General features: G+C 36.2%; 2 protein-coding genes across 2 annotated transcripts; both read left to right on the forward strand.

The window, feature by feature from the left end:
- The first annotated feature begins 1,596 nt into the window (after positions 1-1,596).
- On the forward strand, positions 1,597-7,707 carry tent2 (terminal nucleotidyltransferase 2). The gene is made up of 15 exons (XM_026212131.1): positions 1,597-1,685; positions 2,089-2,248; positions 2,327-2,440; positions 2,569-2,827; positions 2,953-3,067; positions 3,552-3,643; positions 3,733-3,796; positions 3,895-3,961; positions 4,641-4,717; positions 4,810-4,938; positions 5,084-5,127; positions 5,211-5,347; positions 6,964-7,055; positions 7,162-7,241; positions 7,358-7,707. The coding sequence occupies exons 2-15, from the start codon at positions 2,127-2,129 to the stop codon at positions 7,430-7,432; spliced, it is 1,467 nt and encodes a 488-aa protein (XP_026067916.1). The 5' UTR covers positions 1,597-1,685; positions 2,089-2,126; the 3' UTR covers positions 7,433-7,707.
- A 597-nt stretch (positions 7,708-8,304) lies between these two features.
- Positions 8,305-24,626, forward strand: cmya5 (cardiomyopathy associated 5). Its single transcript, XM_026212134.1, has 13 exons — positions 8,305-8,766; positions 9,871-13,492; positions 14,248-14,343; positions 14,693-14,926; positions 15,133-15,155; positions 15,463-15,584; positions 15,663-15,797; positions 17,279-17,425; positions 17,708-17,855; positions 19,523-19,656; positions 19,871-19,985; positions 20,166-20,342; positions 22,847-24,626. Exons 1-13 carry the CDS (start codon positions 8,642-8,644, stop codon positions 23,097-23,099), a joined length of 5,331 nt encoding a protein of 1,776 aa, XP_026067919.1. The 5' UTR covers positions 8,305-8,641; the 3' UTR covers positions 23,100-24,626.
- The last annotated feature ends 517 nt before the right edge of the window (positions 24,627-25,143 follow it).

Genomic DNA, 25,143 nt, shown 5'->3' on the forward strand with positions numbered 1-25,143 from the left:
AGCAAAACCATAATTTGTGGTTACCATGGTTTTAATATAGTAAGCATGTTGTTGTTGTTTTTTTTTTTTTTTTTTTTTTTTGTAGTAAAACCATGGTTAATTTTTGTAAGTGTAGTTTAAACTATCAAAACATCTTATGACTTTAACTTTAATGTTTACTCCAAAATGTAACAATGATATTTACAGATTTTAAATTATGTTTTAGATCTAAGGATCTGTATTTTTATTTATTTTTCTAATTTAAAGAGCTAATTAATGAGCTAAGTGGTTTACCACAGTACAACAGCTTGATTGCAAGTGTAATACTACTTTTAACCCTTCGACTGTAACACCTATTTTGGAACATATAGATGTGAAAGTGCACTGTACAAACTTAAATTGTTATAATTCATGAACTTATACATTTTGTAATATGATTTTGAAGTATACCATTTCCATGGTTATGCAATATAAATAACTACGTTAATGGTTTTCACAGGATGTATTTTGAGGTTTTAAGCTTTCAATTGATAGCCTATATAATTTATGATGATTTCTAAAATACAGTAGGGATTTTTTTTATTTTTTAGTTATGATGTACTATATTTTTGAGGTGCACGGTGTGCACCCTTGTCATAAATTAATCTATTACTGTTCCTACATAATTAGTAACAAACAGTGGTAAAATATCTATTTTGGAGTCTTAGACCTTACCAACGATATATAGTTTGTCATGATCAGATTAGGATTTATTTGTAATATAGTAAACTAGCCATCCCGCTGAGGGGATGGGTGACACATCATTTTATTTTTAGGTTTCCTTGTTAATTATATATTTAAATACTGAGTAATATTAATTAACTACATGTAATTACTATATTGTTGGGGTTAGGATTAAGGTTCATCTTAGGTTTACTAGAAATTAATTGTGCATCATTTATACTATAATAGTAAGTGTAATGTGTAACAAGGACATTGTAAATTAAAGTGAATGTTTTGTTTTGTAGCCTTCGATCTTCTCATCCAACGAAAACTGTTCCAACAGAAGCAAAAGCATCAAGCTTTGTTTGTCGTCAAGAAACACACAGACTTTAAGATGGACTGGAAAAGCATTTAAGTGGCATAGCTTTCTGTACTCACTTATTTCCATTTCCCCCCAGTTCTTCACTAGTGAGAGAAACCCACATGCTCCAACTTTTAGGAAACCCACTTCTTGCTCCAGGCAAATTCACTCCACGTCCACTCTGTGCACGGTCTAGAATTCTGTGAACACTGAACACAGTAAAAAAATAGGCCCACCACTAAGATGTGAGTTGATAGTCTTTACAAAATGACCAAGCAGATCCTCAGTTGTTATAAAGCACCTTCTTTATAAACTTTAACGAGTTAAAAGAAAGAAAGAAAGAAATGTTTACCACAGGCCCATTTTTCCTCATAATTACAAAATAAACAAAACTAAATCTGTACAGCTATATTTTGTTTTTAAACATACGACATATAAAGAAATATCCACATTTATTAAATGTAAAGAAAATATCCACATTTTATGAACGCTATTTCTCAGTATACCGTTTCATGTCCTGACAATAGCACGGGACTTTTATTTTATAATCACAAGCGCAATAAACCGGAAACAGAGGATATGGTGTTTTGATATTTTACACACGCTTCTGCTCTCTCACTTTCCAAACCTGCCAGCCCCACTGGTGAGCTCTTCTTCCTTTAGTTGTTACTTACAACAATCGAAGGCAATTATTACAGACTTTTTAAAGCTGGTTGTGAACAGTTATAGTAGTGTAAGCTATTAAACGGGCGTTATGTTCTAGCGCTCTTCGGCCAGAGAGCTGCATGTTTTGCTTTCATTTGTGATTTCATCATTGATAACAGATTCTCTCATTTAACATTTTAGCGTGACTCACTATCAAGGCAGCAGATTTCAAGTATAATCTGTTTGGGTGTTGAGATGTTTTATCATTTTTTGGCAATTAACACTTATTGTTTTATTCTGCCTGTTGCATTTTCTAAGTAAAGTAAAAATCACGGAAATGGTTAGGATAACATATTTAAAAATGATCTGTTGTCTCCAAACTGACTGTTTTGTTTGTAAAGCTGAAGGCAGCTGATGCTTGCTCTGGCTGAGGAGGACAATGTTGCCTAGAGGTTATGTCTTTTCCCATAAAGACAGGCAATCTGCACATATATTCCAGCAGATTCTACCTCACACCGTGTCCCAGCAACAGAGGATTGAAGCCCATCTGAATGTAACAAAGTGAGTGGATATTGTGCTTTTGCTATTGTGCATTATGTTCTGTGAATTAATTTGATTTCTTCATTTCTGTCTCCATAGCTTCATTGGTACACCGATGAATGTTCCTCGTTTGATTCCAGCCTATCAGTGGACACCAGTGGCACAACCGGGTGTTTCTTTCAGTCCAAGTGATGTAAAAGGAGGCAACAGAAAGTGAGTAGCACACTGGCATCTTGAACGCATGACCACAAACCACTGGAATTCATGTCACTAGTCTGGATTTCAATCAATGGGGTGTGTTAAGTTCATTTCCTCTAACAAAATGTAATTTACTGTGGCAGGAGAAGGAGAGATAATCACAGTCAGAATGACCTGAAGAGACAGTGCTTCAGTTCTCCAGGTCCTCACAACCAATCTGCAAGAAATGCCAACTTTACCTCCCAGCCGGCGACTGGACCGGGGTCAAGCAGAGAAATGTGTCATTCTAATCCCGGCGTCCCCACATGCTCATCTGCCGTCTCCAAGACTGGAGGTTGTGTGCCATCTTTGAGAGAGGGATCCGATCAGAGCGCCTTTCACCCATCAGCAGTCAGTGATAAGGTAAACTCACAAATAAAAGCCAGGAATGCTGGCCGACTTAGTCACATGACCTTTTATTTCAATATACACACAAGTTAACGGCAAAGTGTATATTTTTCAGTATTACATTATTCTTCCATCCACAGCTAAGTCAGCAGATTCTCAACCTTTTTCATGCTTGTGAGCAACAGAATGATGATCTGGAGAAGAAGGAACATTGCCGAGCAGCACTGCAGAGGGACATCCAGACAATCTTCCCATGTACATTACACTTATATTTACAGAGATTATGACTGGGATCTTCTCTAGCCATGGTTTAAGAGAATAGTTCACCCAAAAATGAAAATTTGCTCAGGATGTACTCAGCTTCAGGCTATCAAAAAGTTTGTTTCTTCATTGAAACAGATTTAGGAATATTTAGCATTACATCACTTGCTCAGCAAAGGATCATCTGTAGTGAATGGGTGCCGTCAGAATGAGAGTCCAAACAGCTGATGAAAACATCACAATAATGCACAAATAATTGACACACATCCAGTCCATCAATTAAGATCTCAGGAAGCACCCATTCATTGCAGAGGATCCATTGCTGAGCGAGTGATGTAATGCTGATGAGGAAACCAACTCATCTACGTCTTGAATGAGTACATTTTCAGCATTTATTTTTTCTTTTTGGGTGAGCTAATCATTTTTTTTTATTTGCATTCTTCATGAACTTGTTCTAATATTTCAAATGTTGCTCTAGGTGCACAAGTCTTCTTGGCCGGGTCATCTCTAAATGGCTTTGGTAGTCGCAGCAGTGATGCAGATCTTTGTCTTGTCATTGAAGAGGGAATGGTAGGTGTGTTCTTGAGGAAAGATGCTTTTAGTTCTAATGGTTCAGGCTTTGCTGTCTTAGGTATAACTCTCTACATACTCCTTTGTAGGTAAACCACAGAACAGATGCTGTATATGTTCTTAGTCTTGTGCGGAAGTTGTTTTACACACTGTGTAAGTGATTTGCCCTACATGCATCATTAAACATACAGCCGTTTCCCTCTAAACTTCTCTTTGTTTCATCCACTAATGGCTTTACTGCTGCTTCACAGCTTACATTGAGAGACCTCAGCTCATCAGAGCTAAAGTGCCCATTCTGAAATTCAGGGACAGAGTCAGGTAGGTCTTTTCAATTTTTGTGTTGTGTTGGAGTCAGAAATAGGTGTATCTACACTACCATTCAATTATTATTATTTAATAAATTAACTTTTATTTAGAACGGATGCATTAAATTTATAAAGTGATAGTAAAGTTTTTTTTATATATATAAAGATAAGATTTTATAAAGGATTTAGATTAATTTCTATTCATAATAATGTATTATAATTCAGAAAAACTGTATCAGTGTTCACAAAAATAAACAGCAACTGTTTCCTCATTTAAATAATAAGAAATATTTGTTGATGAGCAAATCAGCATATTCAAATGGTTCGAATTGAGACAGGAGTAGTGGCTGCTGAAAATTAAGTTTTGCCATCATAGGAATAAATGACATTCAATTATATTAAAATGTTCAATTCAAATTCCAATTTTCTTTTTGCATATTTATGATCTAATAATACAAATATTTAATTTTGATACCTTGGTAAGTATAATTGAATTCTTTCTAAAATATATATATATATATATTTTTGAATCTTCCCAAACCCAAACCTTTGAATTGTAGTAAACTGTTATTTAACCAGCGCTTGCAGTGTGAATGTAGCAAGCATGAAAGTGATGAAAAGCAGTATCATCTGAAAACAAAAGATCGATACATCAGCCAACCACAGTTTTTCTGGAATTGTTTTACATGCAGTGGTGTGGAGTTTGACTTGAACTTTAACAACACTGTTGGTATCCGAAACACCTTCTTACTGCGGACTTATGCCTATGGTAAGATCAGAAATGTTCAGAATTTAAACCTAATTCTACCCAATTTAAATCTTTCTGAAAATGTTATTTATGTTTTTATATATTAATTTCAGTTGAAAAACGTGTTCGTCCTATCATCCTTGTAATAAAGAAATGGGCCAGTCATCACCGCATCAATGATGCCAGCCGAGGAACACTGAGCAGCTACACGCTGGTTCTTATGGTCCTGCATTACCTTCAGAGTAAGTCATTTTTCTAACGTTTTAGATTAAGGTCTAACACACTAAACATTTGTAATTAGCCGTGTTGAGTCTTAAAAATATGCAAGCTTTCTTGTGCTTTTCTGCTTCCGTTGTTCTAAATGTTTATTGTTTCAACCTCGTATAGCTCTTCCTGAACCGGTCATTCCATGCCTACAAATGGATTATCCAGTAAGCAAATTGCCTAATGAATAAATTACACACAAAATATGCTTTTGTTAAAAGAGTTTACATGTTGCAACCATTTCTTTCAGGAGTGCTTCAACCCTAAGATGGACATTCATCTTGTCCCAAGTGGACCAAGCAATATTCCGGCTTTTGTGTCTAAAAACCAGTCATCCCTGGGGGACTTGCTCTTGGGTTTCCTGAAGTACTATGCCACTGTTTTCAAGTAAGTAACCTTATTGATTTATATAAATGCATAAATCATTGGCATCGATCAAACCTATATTTTAGGCAAAACAAGAAAACATTCGGTAAACATTTTTATTTTTGGTCACTTCATTTTCTTATCTATGAATTTGTAGTGCTATAACACATAACCCTCCTGTTGTGTTCCAATTTATTGATCTGCAGAGGTTAAAAGTTAATGCTAGATAATGTTATCACATTGGACTAAAACCCACTAACTTTGTGCAAACGGTATATTTTTTTTTCCTCACATTTGTGGGGTTCACAATCAAAAATTGCATATAGTTCTGGTTCTACAATATATTATTACTAAATATTGCATTAATTTTTTTTTTTACTACTTTTTACTTGGTTTCTTTCAGTTAGCACAGATTTAGTATTTCTTTATGGAACTGATTGATTGTAAGACTCCGACTGAGCTTACGACTCAGAATCTCAGATTTTGAGTGACCAGGAGGCCTACGATAAGACAGTTCCAAAAAGAAAAAGAAAACTACAGCGTTTCCCATGCATTATTTTTTTTTTTTTTTTTTTGTGGTGGCCCACCACAATATCAACATAGACCACGTTGACAAATAGATTTTCTTTGTAAAATATATTTTACTTTTTAAAATGGGTGTAGAGCTGAAGTTGTCATGTTGACTGGCTCAGCACATCTCTGTCAGTGAACGAAATCTAGAAATTTCTAAAATGGTTTCAACACTCAGTTACAGCATTTTCTTTTTATTGGGCTACATCGATTGCTGGGTGCATTCTGTTGCCATATTATTGTCCAGTATATATTATATTTATATTACACGAATGTACCCACTAATGCTCACACCACCCTGTTTTGGTTAAAAATAGGAAAAATACTTCTCTCTAAAGAAATTTGAAGTAAACATACGCACATCCAAGCATTTTTCTCCAGTGTTTTACCACCTCAAGAAGTTTTCATTAATGTAAAAATATACATCATTGTCATGTTCTAGCCTTGTTATATTTATCTATCTTTCTATAAAATCAATTTTTTTATGCCCTTAAAGTTGTGGCTTTTTTGCAAATGCTATCGTATATCAGTATTTTATTGTATCAAAGTTATAAGTTACAATAAACTCCCCCAGGGACAGTGCCACCAAAAATAGTGTGTAAAAACAATTACCTGTGCAAATTTGTTTGGAAAGAAAACAAGTTTACAAAAAGACTGAATCCAGGATTTGGCGATAATATAGCATAATGAGAGATTTGCAAGCTATTTAAAAAAAAAAGTGCAGGTCATTTTTGACATAGAACAGCACAAGGGTAAGTAATTTTAAGTCAAATATGTAATATTTGTATCCCAGTTTACACAGCAGATTAGATTTACTTGTAATAGATAGGGGCCAGTGTTGCTTACAAAAACTTGCCTAAATCTAAGCCACCTGCAAAGCTCCTGTTTCATGTCATTTTGCTAGACTGACAACAGCAGGTGAAATTCTGGCTTTGCATGTGGCCCTGCTCCAGATGGCCCGCTCTAATGCTCCTAGCACTCTAGATATGTGCATATGCTTCTTTGAATAAACAAGTCTGATTGCACTGAAAAGCATGTCTCTACAGTTAATTGTTATATTTCCACAGATGGGATAAGCATGTGATCTCTGTGCGTGAGGCAAAAACTCTCCCCAAGACCTATTGCAGAGAATGGAGAGATAAGTTCATTTGTGTAGAAGGTAAACAGTCCCAAAATCTTTGTACATCATGTACTGAAAGAGTACATAAGGACAACAGTTGTTTTTATTAGTTTATATGAACTTGAATATTTGTGTTCTGTTTAAGAACCATTTGATCGTACAAACACAGCCAGAGCCGTTCACGAGAAGGTTAAGTTTGAAGCCATTAAAGCAGAATTTACAGAGGTAAGCCTCCTTAAATCAGTAAGAAAAATACTACTATTCTGATCTTATTCATGAACGAGGTCTGTTGCAGCAGCACTGAGTTTGTTTGTTAATGAGTTTTTATTGTTCCTTTACAGTCCTACCAGGTTCTGCTGCTGAGAAAAGATCTCAGCTTCATCCTGCCTCTGAAAAATGCAAGACCAAAAAGATAGCATGTCCCCAGATAAGAATAAACATACAGTTTGGATTAAACCTGGAGTCTTCAATTGTCAGAAGAAATGCTTTACTCCTTTACAGAGGGCTTTTGGGTATACTGGATCTTTTGGAATGTGTTGAGCCAAATCCATTGAGCGGACTTGAATATTATCTGGTCCCTAGTCAGGAACATCAGTGTCTATGTTTGAGTTGTACATGAAACATCAGACATGAGCAGTATCTTTTGCCCATATGGTACACAGTCTGCATTTAGATAATGAATTAGCTGTCGCAAAAACTTTTCTTTTTTTTCTCTGAGCATTTTCTTTGGTATATTAGCCAATATAATCCTTTTCTAGCTCACTGAAATCAAATTAAAATGGTATGAAAATTATCCTGACAACTTTTCAGTGATCTTTGTTTTCCTTAAATACCCCAAATTGTAAAAAACACCTTTTTCTGCCAACTGACTACTTTTACCTGAACATTTTCACTGACTACATTTCTATTGGTTTCTTATATTCTGTCATGTTTTGTATCGTTTTGTACAGTCTTTTAAATGTTTATTTATCTGATTAAAATGTAAAACTGTAATTTGCCTTTTGTCACTATTTGTTTTTAGTCTCTTGTGCATGTTTTGTTGGTGAGAACTTTTAAATAGGATACATTTCTGCATGGCAGTAACACTTTTAACTGCTGGTAAATATGTTTTTTTGTTTGTTTTAATGAAGTACAGCATCCATTAATGGGTTGTTATTCTCGATTCATAGCTTGATGTGGGTTTGGGGATGTTAATATGGCTGTCTGGAAGGGACAGAGAGTAAAATTAGCTCAGTCAAAGTAAACTGACACTACGGTGGCCCGAGTCCTCGTGTCCCTCACGGACATGGTGCTGTTCTCTGCGTCTCATATTACAGGGAACACCGCTGCAGATTCGTCCAAGCTTTACTGTTCAAGACATAGTTAACGATGTCCTATTGTTTAATATTTGAGAAGGAAATCAAATATATGGGACAATATCCTTAACTGGGGTTACTAAAAACGGGGACACTTGTGACTCTTTTCCCAAGTACGCAGCCTTGAGCTCAAGAATATTTGTAATCTATTTACAGCAGCCGCTGAGTAAGACAAACTGCGCTCAACGAGACATGAGCCCAACGCGAAGCTGCACTCTCCGAGACCGCTTTTTATTTTAATATAACACTGCCACATTTCGATTTTCAAAAATGGATCGTGCTTTGAAAGGGGAACGTGAGGGGGCAGGGGCAGAGATGGAAGAAATGCAGGACGTGGTGGAGTCGGGAATAATGGATATCGACGACGAAGAGGAGATTGAGGAACTTCATCAAAGGTAGTTTCCCGCGACTGCTTTCGAGTTAAAAAGTTAAAAAGCTAGGTCTTTTTATATATGATTGAGCTGGGTGGTCTATAACCCCCCAAGGGCTGTGTTAAAAAAAAAATATATATATATATATATATATATATATATATATATATATTTGTATACATGACCATATATATGACAAGTGCAACTCTGGAACCTATATATATATATATATATATATTGTTCATTAGCATTTTCAACCCTTTCCAACATTTTGGTAACCAAAAAAAAAGTCTGAGGTAACCATAGGAACAGTTTTGGCAGTGCTGGCAACGTATTTTTAGGTTAAGTTGCTAATTGACGTTGTGACATCATGGTGATGTCATTATGTAACCATGACGCAAAACTGATTCATTGAATAAAATACACACTGAAAATGACTAAAATCTTAGCAAAGAATATAATTTGATTTAGATTTGTTGATAAAAAAAATATTAACATTTAATATATATTTTTGTAAAAGTAATAGGCCGATGAAAACATTTGTATTACATATTTTGAAATACAAAATGGAATTATTTTTTTAACAACTACATTTTAGCCTATATATATTGTAAATAACTAGTAAAAGTACACATTATTAACAAGTACAGTGTAAATCAGTGCATTGGTAGTAGGCTTAAAGCTACACTGTAAGTCTAAGAAAAGTCCATAAAAATAAATAGGGCACAGTATTGTGTTTATATGAAGAATGTTTTTGTTTTAATTTTTCACCAGCATTTTACCTTTATTTTAAATTACACACTGCATTTTTCTAGATAGATAGATATATAGATTTTAGGTAATTTAGATAACAATTTTAGGTACAAACTAACAACTAAGGTGTGTCATAAGTTAACTATTATTATTGAACAAGTGCTACTAGCAACTTGATTCACATGTGATGTGTGTACTGCTGAGCACCTCTCTCCAGTTCTCTAATTCTCTCTCCTTGGCTGGCTAGCTGTTTGATAGTTTCTTATTTTTGTGTGGTTAAGCACTAAACATGATATTTGCCATATGACGCCTCAGACTAGAATATTCTACACCACATTTCTTTTGTTGAAACATTTCTGAACTCTTTTTGGTTAGTTTAAGGGAAGTAGTGCAAGATCCATCAGTGAAGCCTAAACTCCAGTGCCTGATGGTGGACCCGTCGTTCTCCATGGTGACGGTACAGAGTGAGGACAGTGGGATAGTATGGGAGACTGCTTCCAGTAGATGCTCAACTCCATGGGCTTCAGAGGGAAGCTCGCCGTCTGAACAGTACAGCCTGGAAGGATCTGGAACACAGGGGAATATTGTGATCATAATGGATGAAGACAGAATTAAGAGGAAAAAGACAAGCAGCAGAGGCAAGCTGGGTGACCGGTTTAGAAAGTCGAGCACCAGACTACCAAAAAGTCGGATAGGTGAGGAAAGACCTGCGATGACTGAGGTGTCTCTGCCGAATATCAAATCTGAAAACAATGAGGATGGTCAGTCTGCTGCAAGCAAGGATCAAGATCTTTTTAGTTTGATATCAGAAGGTTTTGAAATACTCAATATTGTTGTACCTTCAAAGCTTGCTACAGTAGATGAGGAAGATAGCAGTGAACTGGCAGAGAATTTGACGTACTTGGATGATACCCCAAAGATAAAATCCAAACATAAGCATGACCCTGTTGCTACAAACAATTATATTGGGAACACAGAGACAGACATTGAGGAATTAAAGCAAAGTGAAAGCTTGAAGGAATTGTCCCAGATCTCTGCTGAGAAGCGAGCAAAGAAGGATGAAACTCATATGGACTATCTTGAAAAATTCACGTTGTTAGATGAGCAGGCACCTGGAGATAGCGCTACACTGACAGAAAAACCTGTACCAGAAGTTACTGTCCAGCCAGAGGAACATAAGGTGACTCAGAAAGAGCCAAAAGCAGATGAAGGAATTGATGAAGATTCTTTTGTAATTATCAATGATGTTGACATCGCGGATGAACACCTCGATGAAGTGTTCTATGGAAATAAGTTTAATGCAGAGCCTGTGGTTCCCCATGAGTATGAGGACCGAAATGGAAGAACGGCAAAAGTGATCTCTAAAACTCTGAAAGAGAGTGGATCGGTCTTATTTGGAAGTCAGGAATGTATCCTCACACCTATATATCTCCCCACCGGACCACCAAAGATCATAGATCAAGTTCTCCTTGAGGAGCCACGAGCAATGTCCTTCCATTACTCAGACCTTTATGAGGACGCATTAGGAGAACGAAAGAAAGAAGACGAATTCTCAGATACGGAGAGTGTCGTTTCCGAAAGGTCTTTCAAAAGGCGATACTCTGATTCGGATGACGGAGATGGTTATCTGGAGAAATTCATATTGAAGGATGAAACCCCAGTGGTTGTTAATGTACCTATGGCTAAGGAGCAGGAAGACGGGGGGAAATTTGCATGGTCACAAAGTAAATTTGAACTCACTGGATGTTTAGAGAGAGCACAAGACGAAAATGATGAAGTAACTGCCGAAAAACCATGTGTGCAGGATAAAAATGAAAGTGAAGTGCAGTGTGAGTCCACATGGTGTTGTTCAGAGGGGCACTGTGCTCCAAGAATCCAACCAGAGGTGGAAAAGATCATTAGAAGAAAGGTCACATCAGACGGCTTGGTTGCGAAGCATAGTAGGACAGATGAAAAGCAATGTGATGTCACTGTCATTATCAAGGACAGTATCACAAACAAAAGTGACACTGATGACACAGGACCCCATGAAGTGCTTCAAGGCCTTGAGCCAGAAAGCAAAATCACCAATAAAGAAGAAAACAGTGGACAAGAACAAATAAGTCCGACTCAGAAGGCTCATTTTCAGGTGCCTGAGGGTTTAGTGCATGAAGAGGTTATTAAAGCTGAAGATGAATTTGAAATCCTGCCTGAAACAAAGAGCTCAGAGAAGATCCAGGCTGATGATGCAGTTGAAAACATTAGTGTTTCTGAGACCAGTCGGGATAAACGTCACCAAGCAGCTGATGTCATTCAGGAGACAAGTATTATTGCTAAAAATGACAAAGGGAAGACTAGTAAATCCAAGACACGAGACAAAATTGCAGAGCCAAATATAACTCAAAGGATTGATAAAGACATAGTAAAACGAGAACCGGCAGAAATATATTCTCAGGAGATCATCAGTATCAAAGAACCTCTGTTAGAAGAAACAGAACCTCCTAAAACTCAAGAACCTTTGAAAGCAGAGGTCAAGCCTTCAGAAGAGACTGAAACAAGCACAACAGATGCTACTAAAACTGCTGCATCTAAAGCCTTGGAAATTGATGTCTGTGAAAGTGTAGAAATACTTGCTGTAGTGGAGGATAAAGTGAGTGAAGGATTAGTACCCAAGAAGGTGGAACAAAAGCAAGTACTTGACAGAATTGGTGCAGCACAAGAGGTTGAGGCCCATGTCGCCACAGCAGAAGTGTTAACAGAAATTGAAATGAAGCCAGAGTCTGAAATTACATCAGTTCAGAGAGCTTCAGAAAAATCACATTCGTGTCAAACAGATGCAGCAAACACTGGGCTCCAGACTAAACCTGAGATTACAAGTGAGGAGAAAATATATCCAGAATTACAAAATGAATTCAGTGCAGAAAACAAGGAAGCCAAAGCGGACACAGGTACAGATAGGCCAAAAAACGAGGAACCAGTGCTAAAACAAAGGTTGGAAAAGCAAAAGGGACATATTGACGTACCTGAGTTTGAACCTGGGCTGGCAGAAAAACACGGGAAAGTTGAGGAAATTAAGGTAGATATTACAGAGGAAGCCGGCACCACAAAAGAGACAGTTCAGAATGAGATACCTGCTGAGGAAAGAGTGACAACAGAGATTAAAGAAATTATTGATTCAAGACCAGAGTATAGCTTATTGTTAGCTAATGACATGAAGGCATCTGCTCGAGAAAGCACAGAGCAGATGAGAGTAACAGAAGATGTACAGGAGTTCTCAAAAGTAAAAATGTCACCTGTTGAACCAACAAAGGAGGTACAGGTAGAGGAACATAGTGAAATAAATGACATGGCCATATTAACCAGAGAGATCCCAGTTAAAGAATCATCCCTTTGTAGGACAGATATTGAGAGCAAGATGTTGCCTCTTACCTCAACAGAAACTTCAGATGAAGGAAAGAAAGCACAAATGAATGATGCACAGATTGAAGAAACAACAGACTTACCAGAACACATTTCACCTCCTCCTCCGGCTGAGGAGGTTGACACCTCAGCAATGAGAGTTTCACCTTTAGAGCCAAAGGATAGTGTGAAAGTTTATGAAAATATACAAAGAGGAGGAAGCCTAAGTAGGAATAAAGATGTTTTCTCACAACTGCGAAGTTTTACCCCTCAGGAGGACCTGTCGGCCTTAAGCTGCGACCAAGATTTGCGGCAGGAAATTGCAGAGGAGCTTGATTTTGAGATGGTCACCGAACAAGAGGCAAGAGAATCTGAACAAGCTATAGCTGAGGCTGGGCACCGTGGACAAGTCGGACTGTCAGATCAAACCTCAGAAACCGGCTTTGAATTTGTTGAGGGTTTCGATAGTGCCCAGATGGCAGAATATGAACAAGAGGCGCTTGAAATTCAACCAATGGATGCGTTCTGCCTGGTTTGTCGTTGCCCAGTACTGCTGAGTGAGGCTGAGCATCAAAACCATGAGATGGCATCTTTGGATGAGGCCTTCGACAGTATTAAGGTAAGCTAAGATTGCTAAGACATGATTTCCTGACCTCTGCTTGACATCTGATCTTTCTCAGCTGGCCTGTCTGGAGAGCTTGCATTATGAGGTCACTGATTGCTCAAGTGTTTTATTATTACATTTACATTTACATTTATTCATTTAGCTGACGCTTTTATCCAAAGCGACTTACAGTTGCTATATATGTCAGAGGTCGCACGCCTCTGGAGCAACTAGGGGTTAAGTGTCTTGCTCAGGGACACATTGGTGTCTCACTGTGGATTCGAACCCGGGTCTCCCACACCACAGACGTGTGTCTTATCCACTGCGCTAACACCACCCACATTATAAAGGACTCTTCCAGTGTCTAATATTTCCAAATGATAAAAACACATAATGGGCTGTAAAACCAAATCAGATGTGTTGTCTATACAAACATTTTGAAGTATACATCAGGTAGAGACAGTGAAGGATTGCTTACTTTCATTGGCCTTTGACAGCATTCATAGCAGATGAGTAATGACTCATAGCAAGCTCTGAATGTCTCGCTCTGAAAGTAGACAGCTGTTTCCATGATTCATCTGTAGTTTATTCCAAAGGACTACACCAATGTGATTTGACATTTGCAAGTATGAACAATCCAGAAGAGAAATGAAAGGAACAGAAGTTGCTCAATCATGCAGTATAAATGCTGAACATTTAGACCTGTTGTGTTCTGCATCTCAGAAGATCTCATGATGTCTAATTAATGTCCCGTGTGATAATGTTTTCAGAATCAGCTGAGTGAACTGATAGCAGTTTTACAAGGAAGATCAGAGAACATTGAAGACTTGGTATCTGAGCTTGAGCTGGCATACAACACAGTGGAGGTATTTACACTGAAATGTGTTCATTTAAACATATGAGACATATCCTTTACCAGTTGTGGTTTTCACTTTTTGGAATATAAAATACAAGTCATATCATCGACACCTACTGTATAAATATTACGTTGGAGAGTGGAGGACCAAGACTAAGGTCAAAAAAGATTTAGAAACCACTGGGCTTGAAAATGTGCTCCCACAACATCTTAGCATTGTGGAGGCAACTTTTGCACTCAGAAATCTAGAGTGAGAGTTTTGTAGTGCTTACGTTAGTGCACTGTCAGCTTGGGGATGCTATTAAGGCGAGAGAGGTTACTGAGAACTTATGTGCATGTTTATTGGGCTGTTCCCAAAGGAGAACTTTAATGATTGCGAGAAGATCATAAAGGAGCACAACGAGGAGGTGGTGAAGCTGTTGATGGAGCAGTATAATGAGATGTCTCAGGCCATGGAGGAGGAGAAAAAGGCCAAACTGGAGCAGCTGTACGACCAGATCGTCTCGTTCCAGGAGAATATCGACAAGGCCAAGGAGACGATGGAGATGACAGCTAAGGAGGAGGAAGAGACAGACCCGCTTAAGTTTCTTTCTGTGAGGCTTACCTCAGTTGTGTATTAGTTACTCGCTTAAAGTAGGTCACACATAAAGATTCGTTTTGATGTATTGCTTTTAAAGCCATAGTTGGACTGAAAGCATTTTAAAGTGCTTAGCTAAGATTTGTTAAAAGAGATGATGAACTATTGATGAACTAAAACTGTCAGTCTAATCAAACCATTTTTTATTCATCCCCTTCTCAGTCATCAAAAGATATCAGTATGAGGTAACTGAACGGCCTGAGTTTATGTTTTATCAGTGGCTTGCTAACACTGAATGCTAATTACAATATTTCAGAAACGATCTGCATATTAAATTAATCAAAACAGAAGCTTGTTGTTATTGCCTTGTTGAGTTTGGTGTGTTTAAAACAATGTTTGAATGAAGTGTTTATAGCCATTAAATGAATATAAATCTAATTTTTTACCGCATGGGGTATTTCCACGCTATGAAAATAATGTCATAAACAGGGTTTCTTCGTTTTTCAGTGTCTCCGTCCAGTGATCATTCTATTCTTTCTTTCTTTTAAATAGACTGAACACAGCTTTGGAATCCACCATGTCACTTGAACTTGGTCCACGAGGGCTGCTGGTTTTTGAGGACTATGCCAAGGGCAAACCAGGCAATGGGAGGAAAAACAGACAAGCTATTCCAGGTGCGCCTTTGCAAAGATTTCCATTGCAAATAAACACCCTTCACTTTTTACTGACTTGAATTATCACTCATTTTGTAGTGCCTCAAAAACCGCATCTTCAGCCTCAACAGGCCAATTCTGCGACCAGCACTTCTGTTACTGTGTACTGGAAAGTCAATGAGGATGACATTATTGACTGCTTCCAGGTCTACTGCATGGAAGAGCCACAAGGAGGTTAGATTCAAGGGAGAACGGGATTTTACCATCCACACTAAGAAAAAAAACACAGTACCATATATATATATGGTATATATATATATGGTATATATATATGGTATATATATGTATATATATGTATATATATGTATATATGTATATATGGTATATATGGTATATATATATATATATATATATATATATATATACATATGGTGTATATATATATATATATATATATATATATATATACCATATATACCATATATATATATATATATGGTATATATATATATATATATATATATATACATATACATATGGTATATATATATATATATATATATATATATATATATACATATATACCATATATACATATATACATATATATACATATATATATATATATATATATATATATATATATATATATATATATATATATATATATATATATATATATATATATATATATATATATATATATATATATATATATATACATACATATATATGGGGCCCAGTGTTGTTTTGGTCCATGCTATATGACCCTGGAACACAAATCCAGTCATAAGGGTAAATTTTCGAAATTTAGATGTATACATCATCTGAAAGCTTTCTGAAAGGTTTGTTAGGATTGGACAATATTTGGCTGAGATACAACTATTTGAAAATCTGGAGTCTGACGGTGCAAAAAAAAAAAAAAATGCCTTTAAACTTGTCCAAATTCATTCTTAGCAATGCATATTACTAATTAAAAATTAAGTTTTAATATATTTACGGTAGGAAATATCTTCACGGAGCATGATCTTTACTTAATTGCCTAATGATTTTTGGCATTAAAAGAAAAATCTATCATTTTGACCCATATAATATATTTTTGGTTATTGCTACAAATACAGGTCCTTCTAAAAAAAATTGCATATTGTGATAAAAGTTCATTATTTTCCATAATGTAATGATAAAAATTAAACTTTCATATATTTTAGATTCATTGCACAGCAACTGAAATATTTCAGGTCTTTTATTGTTTTAATACTGATGATTTTGTTTATTGGTCGGATGAAAATGCTAATTTTTTTAGATTGGAATTTTGGGTTTTCATGAGCTGTATGCCAGAATCATCAGTATTAAAACAATAAAATACCTGAAATATTTCAGTTGGTGTGCAATGAATCTAAAATATATGAAAGTTTAATTTTTATCATTACATTATGGAAAATATTGAACTTTTATCACAATATGCAAATTTTTTGTTAAGGACCTGTATACCCCAGCAACTTACGACTGGTTTTGTGCTCCATGGCCACAAATATGTTGAAACATTTTTCAAAATGTGAATATTTTTCAGCATAAACCATCCATTTGCCACTGGCATAAAAACATGCCAGTCTGACTAATAAAAACACTTATTAGTATGTAGAATTGTGTCAGTGGGATGCTCAGATGAGCTCTGTGCTTCAGTTAAAGTGTGTTAAATGTAATTGAATCTACAGCGATCTCAGAGGAATACAGGGTGACTGTGAAGGAGAGCTACTGTAATCTAGAAGAGCTGGAACCGGATAAGTGTTATAAAGTGTGGGTGATGGCGGTGAACTACACAGGCTGCAGCATGCCGAGTGAGAGACTACCCTTCAGAACCGGTCAGTCGCCCATCGTGTAAATCCCCTCTGACTCGCCTGATGTTTTTTGAGAGCAAGAGGTCATGCTGCCATATGTATGTATGTCATTATATATCAATTTATAACGAGATGACCATGTGGAGATTTTTACTTTACGAGATCACTAACACTGAATGAGAATGCAAAATGTGCAAAGTGTTTTTAATCCAGATTAAATTTGTAGTGTTCACATTAGCAAACCAAACCTGGGATTAGCAGTTGGTATATTTGTGATCGGTAACTCATTTCACTGTGTTTGCTCAGCTCCTTCTGTCCCGGTGATCCAGACAGAACAGTGCACCGTGCTGTGGGACACGGCCACGCTGCGTTGGAGCGCCGTTCAGCCCAGCGCTGTGGACAGCTTCACACTGGAGTACTGCCGCCAATACGCATGTGAGAGAGAGGGCCTGAGGTACAGTTAACCGCTCTTATCCTCAGCTCTCTGTGCAAGCATTTACAGAACTAGGGACAAATATGATACCATTGTTTTTTTCATGTTTTGGTTAATAATGTTATGATCATTTTAATTTTATTTTAAAGTCACCATGAATTGACAGTTCCAGCCAGTGTTATTTCAATATTTGAGATACTATTATAGTTTTTATTCATATTTTTAATTAGTTTATTTTTGTATTTTCTGTCTTTTAATTTTAGTTAAAAGTTTAAGCAATTTTGTTGTGTGTTCTTGACATTTTATTTAATTTAGGGGTCAGTAAAGTTTTATTACATTTTTATTTTAATTTGAGTTATTTAGTACATCAAGTTAAATTATTAAACAAATAGTTGAAATTAAATCATTTCTGTTTCATTTGATTTCAAGTTTTATTACATGTAATGAAAGATTTAACTATATTAGTTAACTATATTAACCCAGATTAAAATTAATATTTTTATAATATAATTTATAAAATCATATATTGTTTATTATATTATATACGGTGCCCATAAAGTGACTTGTTCAGTTTACTTAGTTTTGTTGTGGCCACGAAATAATAACTCGTGGGAACTTGATAATATGTTGTGGCCACGGGGTATTAATTTGTGGGAACGTCATATTAACTCGTGGGAACGTCATATTATGTCGTGGCCACGAGATGCTATGTTGAGGGAACGACATGTTTTTCTCGTGGCCACGATTTCTTATGTTGAGGGAACGACATGTTTTTCTCGTGGCCACAAGTTCATATTTTATTTTGATTTAAGTAATTATTATATTAACCATATGCTCTGGCTACCGGGCTGTATTACATGCGATCGTCAGCATTCAAATGAAGTTTATCATAAATAAATATGACGTGCATAATAAAATATAAAAACTTTTTTTATCCATCCTACAGTCTTGTAAGTCCATTAACTGATAGTATTTCCCACGTAATATGTTTACATTATTATTATTATTAGCCTTATATTATTGGTTATATTTTTTTTATTTCGTTTATATTGATTTTTTTTTTTTTTTTGCTTCAATTTCGATCTCTTTACTTAACATTCTGAATACTTTTGTAAATAATAGCATACTGTAAATGCTCGACATTAACATAAAATGTCATAAATGCATACATTTTATATGTATAAATAATATAATAATTTCTTAATTCAAAATAAAATATGAATGAATCCATCTCTGGTAGGCCTAATCCTGGGTTGCTATGGTCACGCAGGTTTGTTTACACATGAAACTCGTATCCACGAGAAATGGATGTTGTTCCCTCAACATAGCATCTCGAGGCCACGACATAAGGATGTCATTACCTCGACAAAATTATCTTGTGGCCACGACATAATATGACGTTCCCACAAATTAATATCCCGTGGCCACAACATATTATCACGTTCCCACGAGTTATTATTTTGTGGCCACGACAAAACTAATTAAACTGAACAAGTCACTTTACGGGCACCGTAATTATATTATATTATATTATTATCACATCACATCACATTAGGGAAGAAAAAACATTCACAATTGTATAGTCAAATCCACTGAACACTCAGATGAGGTTTCTCAAGTGTGCACATCCAAGCAGGGTAAAGAGAGGTTAAATGTGCGCTTAATGAAAACAGTCTGTCCTTACACAGATCCATATCTGGGATAAAAGGCTATGAGCAGAGGGTCCTCCTTCAGCCCAATGAAAATTACCTCTTCTATATCAAATCAGTGAATGCCGGAGGGGCCAGTGAACAGAGCGAGGCGGCCCTCATCTCAACCAGAGGTCAGATTCACTGCTATTACAACATCAGTCTAAGATTCTCATATCATATTATTCCTATTAAAGTGCAGTCACATTTACCTGTTCTTTACAAAGTTCCATGGACAAAATCCAGTCATAACAAGAGAAGCATGGCAATATTTGACAGCATCACTAATTTCTTACTTTCCAAATGATGTTCATTCTGTTTTTTGGTAATTGGTTGTTGTATGTAAAGGTACAAGGTTACACTTCCTCAGCGAAACGGCCAACTCAGTGCTGAAGGTTTCAGAGGATAGGAACTCAGTAGAGTACCCACATGACGTCTACAATGAAATGTCTTCTGTCATAGAGTAAGTGCCTTAAACAATTGTTTTCACTATTACAAAACTAACATTGTAGATACATACTTTATACGTAGAAAAATAAGTTCATTTGCTACTTCAAACTGCCTGACATTTGCTGTTTTCAGTGATGCACAATTGTCGTGATTTACAGCAAATGTTTATGTGTGTTAATTAACTTGATCCCAGATGTCCAGCTGTTATGGCTGAGCTTTTACCTTCTCTTGGACATTACTACTGGGAGACGGAGGTGTCAAAGTGCAAAGCCTACCGCATTGGCATTGCATATCCAAATGTATCTCAAACCAGCACTCTGGGGGAGAACAGTGCCTCCTGGTGTCTGCACTGTGTACCTACATCTATAAGGTATCCCTTTCATGTCATGCATTTGCATGTAGTTGTGCATGCGTTTCATTATCCCAAAGAAGATATCCATTACATGTAAAGGTCATGGATTTATTTGTATTTTTTTCTGGACCAGTAACATTTAAAACTCTGTCCAGCTAGAAAAGTGTGTTTATTTATTCGTTGCTCATTTTTACAGTTTAAATAAACAACCTGGCAGGTCATTTTGGAGTACCGTTCTAAACTGTGGAAACACTGAGTAATTAAGACTCTTTAGCAATTGTGGAAGTGAATTAACTGGTGCCTTCAAAAAGAATCAAAATACCACTTTGGTATAAAAAAAAGTTATCTCTGATTTTTGCAAATCAGCACCTAGGGTGCTTGCCAATGGAAAGAACAATTTTATGAGTGCATCTGCACAACATGTGAGAAAAAGGTTTGAGGTTGTTAAAATTTGTAATATTTTTGAGAGTTCAAAAAAGCAGTAAAAACAGTATATACAGTTGCAATCAAAATTATTCAATCCCCCTGACCTGCAAGACATGTAGCTGCGGATAACAACATTTTATGAAATCAATTCAACAAAGGCATCAGTAAAGTATTAGAGAAAGTTTGTTAATACACTTCTGAGTGATTCTGAGAATGGAAGATGGATGAATCATGATAAAAATTTAAATTGGCTCTAAACATTAATGTTCAAATTTTTTTCTTTTATTCTTTAAAATCACCAATAAACGCTGTCTGTAAGTGCTTAGATGCTTCTGTCACCTCTCTACTGCAGTTTTGGCCCATTCCTCGCCTGAAAAAGCTTCCAGATCACTGATAATCTTTGGTTTTTTACATTGCCACTGCTTTCTTCAAATTCAAATTCTTTCTTCTTCTTCTATTCGAGTTAAGCCTGGAGACTGAACAGGTCACTTAAGTACATTCTGTGACTGATCCCTGAACCAAGCAGTAGTAGATTTGGATGTGTACTTTGGGATGAATGTCCTGCAGCAAAGTCCATTGATCATCAGCTTCAGTTTTTGCACCAAAGGCGTCACACTTCTTGTCAAAATGGCCTGATACCTGAAAGAATCCATGATGTCCTTCATACAGTCATGATTTCCACTTCCTTCTACAGTAAAGAAACCCCATAACAGGACTGATCCAGCTCCAAGTTTGAGAATGGAGATGGTGTTCTTCTGCTTATGAGCTTTGCCTTTTTTGCAGCAGACAAACTTCTAAAAAGTTCCAGTTTGGTCACATCACTCCATAAAACATTCCTCCAAGAGCTTCACAGGTCTACACAAATTAATTTTATCCAGTTCAAGTCTGCCTTTTGTTCTTCTTGATCAAGAGTGGTATTCTACAAGATGTCTCAACATGAAGGCAATACTTGTCTAGTGTTCTTCTTACACACTGTTTTGAAATGGTTTTCCTCCTTTCATCGGGTCATCTTGCAAGTCTTTGACTGTACATTGCGGGTTTTTCTCAGTTGCTCTGATTAAACATTTTTTATGATATTGTGCTTTTTCTTCAACACCCTCAAATGTTTTCTGGTAAAACACACTTTAAGCTAAGGAATAAGGCTGAGAGCTGTGTCTCTAGGATCTTTCAATGTCTTGGAAATCTTCATATAGCCTTAGCCTTTCTAAAGTACTACGATATTTATTCTCTTTAGCTTTTGTGAGATCTCTGTTGACATTTTTGCTAATCAACATCAACACATGCATGGGCTAACTGTATGTGTAACGGCTCAAGCTTATTCTGTTTTTAATAGAGTTTCTAAAAGCTTAATTGTGTTTTGAGACTGTTTTATTCCCCACCATGCAAATAAGTGATTTAAAAACACCAATGTTGAATAGGGGTTGAATAATTATGACATAGCAGTATTATTAAAAAAAATTACAACTCAAAAATATTACATTATATATGGAAAATATCACTTTTAATATGCCAGTGAACTGTTATAGATGCAATATTTATTTTATCCTGGATCTTCAGAAAAGCTTGTATTTGTAAAGTGATGCGGTCTCTCAGGGGTTGAGTAATTTTGATTGCAACTGTATATACAGTACAAAGCAAAAGTCTCAGGCAATTAGTATTTTCACAGGCTAAAAAACAGCTTTCAGTCTTTTGCTGTAGTGTGTCAGTAGGAAATATCAGTTTACATTTCCAAACATTAATTTTGACATTCATTGTAATAATCCAGTGAGACTTTTAGTTTGCACAAGGAGTCAGTGCTCCACACAGAGATCTGATCTGATCATCTTCAGTGTGTCTGGAGTCACTTGAAGAAAAGGAACAAACTGAGACAGACTCAAGCTTTAGACGCTTGTGCATTTTTACACAAGTGTCTAAAACTTTTAACAGTACTGTAGCTTTGCAGGTAGGTTTCCTGAAGCATCTCGGAAACGTTGCCACAGTTCTTCTGGATTTAGTCTGTCTCAGTTTGTTCTGTTTCTTCTTCTATATGTGATATATTTATTGTGTTGTACTATATGATATGTATTGTTATTTATGAACCCTTCCTCTCTCTCCAGCTGCAGATTTGAACTGCTTCATGAGCGTGTGGAGTCGGACATCTTTGTCATGGACATCCCTGCACGGATTGGCACTCTGTTGGACTACAGTCAGGGTCGGCTGTTCTTCTTCAATGCTCAGAACGGCCAGCTCTTGGGCACTTTTCGGCACACCTTCACTCAGCCTTGCCACCCTGTGTTTGTCCTGGAGCAGCCGGGTAACCTAGAACTAAAAATGACCATGGAGGTGCCGGAGTTTGTGAAGCACTGCTAGTTTACATGACTGAAGCCTCAAACCTCTGGGCTTGCTTGTGTGACAGGATATGAATCACAAGATTCTTTCTTAATAGTAATAAAATGAAACCATATTGTGCTGTCACCTGAAGAATTGCTCAGTTGTATGGTGTGACTGAAGAGATTATGAGGAATATTTAGTCAGGGTGACCATACGTCCTCTTTTTCTCGGACACGTCCTGGCCAGGATTTCTAAATTACCAAAAAATGTCTTGGTTTGGGCTTTTGTTTTCCTATTGTTTTTATACCAGCTGAAGGTAATGACCAATAGCGTGCAGGCAGTGTACATAATCGACCAATCGTGGCATGCGTGAAGGTGGGATCTACAGAGAACGGTCAAAGCAATGTATGAAGACCGCAGAGAGCACGTCCACTGGAAAACAAGCCAAAACCCAGACATTTTAGGCAATTTAGAAATCCTGGCCAGGACATGTCCAGGAAAAAGGACATGTGGTCACCCTAATTTAGTTTTGTGAAAGGAAGGATTGTTTTTGAAGCTGTGCTTTTAGATCCCTCCAAAAAACTATTTTTTTGGAGCAGTTTCGTTGTTTTTGTATATATGAAACAGACAGTGCATGCGACCGGTTTTGCTGCTTATTACAGTATGTGACGATCACCTGGATCACATGATGTGCAGACATTCACGTTCAGAGTCGGTGTATTTATTTTGGAAGTTGCAGGCTTCCAGGCTGTTTGAATAAAACAGATGCTGTCACTGCTAATAATGATTTCACAGCTTAGAGACACGTGTTTTGAGATGATGGGCAAGGCTTCACAAATAAGGGCTGAAAATGTTTATTTTTCTGTGGTTCACTGTATTTACATGCTTTGGTAGGTAAAGTTTAATTCACCATTTCCATTTAAAGTTGTTGGTGGTCTGGATCTCACTTAATCACGAACTAAGCAAAGGGAAATGAACAGTTAAGAGATTTTAGTTTTCACTTCCAATGGATCGCCACAGTATCACATACATATTATTTTGAATTTTCTGCAATGAAAGCTTCTCTGTATGAAAATCAAAATCAGTTAAAATCACTTTTGCAAAAGAAAACACATTTAAATTCTATTTACTGTCTAATGGCCACATTTAATTTTCAAGTTGTTTGGTCTCTGTTTTGTAAAATGATTCTTTAAAATGTTTCTGTTGTCTAATCTTTGGTAGTGATATGAATTAGTCTACTTGTATATTTATTTGTATTTCTGGAAACGATTGAACCGAATTAAAACGTTAACGATGCTTCTTCAATTTTTAGTGTCAGTTAGATGTTTTTCTATCGGAGATGTTCTAACAAACAATGAATTCATCTCATGGAGGAGTTAAGATGTTAAAAAGTTTGGGGTCAGTGAGATTTTAAATTTTTAGGCTCACCAATGTTGGATTTGTTAAAAAAATATTACGATGATCAATGAACATTTCATGAATATTATTTTATTATTTCCTAAAAAAATTTTACTATTTAAAATACTATCTTTCTAATTCAATGTATTTTAAAAATGTAATTTATTCCTGTGATGCAAAGCTGAATTTTCATGATCAGCCCTTACTCCAGTCTACAGTGTCACATGATCCTTCTGAGATCATACTAATATGATTTGTTGCACATCAGTTTTCTATTATCACTAATGTTGGAAACAGCTGTGCTGCTAATTTTTGTAGAAAACATAATCATTCTCAAGAGTTCGAGATGAATATTTAAAGCATTTATTTAAAAGATATTTAATTTCTATCAATTTTAATGTTTACTTTTTTAAAAGTATACGTTCAGCTACTATATAAAAACTTACTGACCCTAAATGTTTTATTTGAATTTGTGTGTGTGTTTAACCCCTCTTCTTTCGTAATTCATCATAGACCAGGGGAAAATAACCAGCAAGACAAAGGAGGAAAAAAAAACTGTCCTTTCCATTTTGTTGAGGCAATGTGAATATTTGGGGAGTGGAGAGATGTAATAGCTTCCATGTGACATCCAAACAGCAGCCCTACAGCTGTCTCTATGTTACTGCCACATTTAAATGATGAATGA

Source organism: Carassius auratus, chromosome 30, assembly GCF_003368295.1.
Source record: "Carassius auratus strain Wakin chromosome 30, ASM336829v1, whole genome shotgun sequence".
Taxonomy (NCBI): Eukaryota; Metazoa; Chordata; class Actinopteri; order Cypriniformes; family Cyprinidae; genus Carassius; species Carassius auratus.

Bases quoted from the DNA above. Each gene is read 5' to 3' on its own strand.
- cmya5 (XM_026212134.1), top strand. From the start codon at position 8,642: ATGGATCGTGCTTTGAAAGGGGAACGTGAGGGGGCAGGGGCAGAGATG. The intron at 17,856-19,522 runs GTACAGTTAACC...GTCCTTACACAG, and splicing joins TGTGAGAGAGAGGGCCTGAG to ATCCATATCTGGGATAAAAG. The intron at 19,657-19,870 runs GTCAGATTCACT...TTGTATGTAAAG, and splicing joins GGCCCTCATCTCAACCAGAG to GTACAAGGTTACACTTCCTC.
- tent2 (XM_026212131.1), top strand. From the start codon at position 2,127: ATGTTGCCTAGAGGTTATGTCTTTTCCCATAAAGACAGGCAATCTGCA. The intron at 3,068-3,551 runs GTACATTACACT...ATGTTGCTCTAG, and splicing joins CATCCAGACAATCTTCCCAT to GTGCACAAGTCTTCTTGGCC. The intron at 3,962-4,640 runs GTAGGTCTTTTC...TTTTACATGCAG, and splicing joins AAATTCAGGGACAGAGTCAG to TGGTGTGGAGTTTGACTTGA.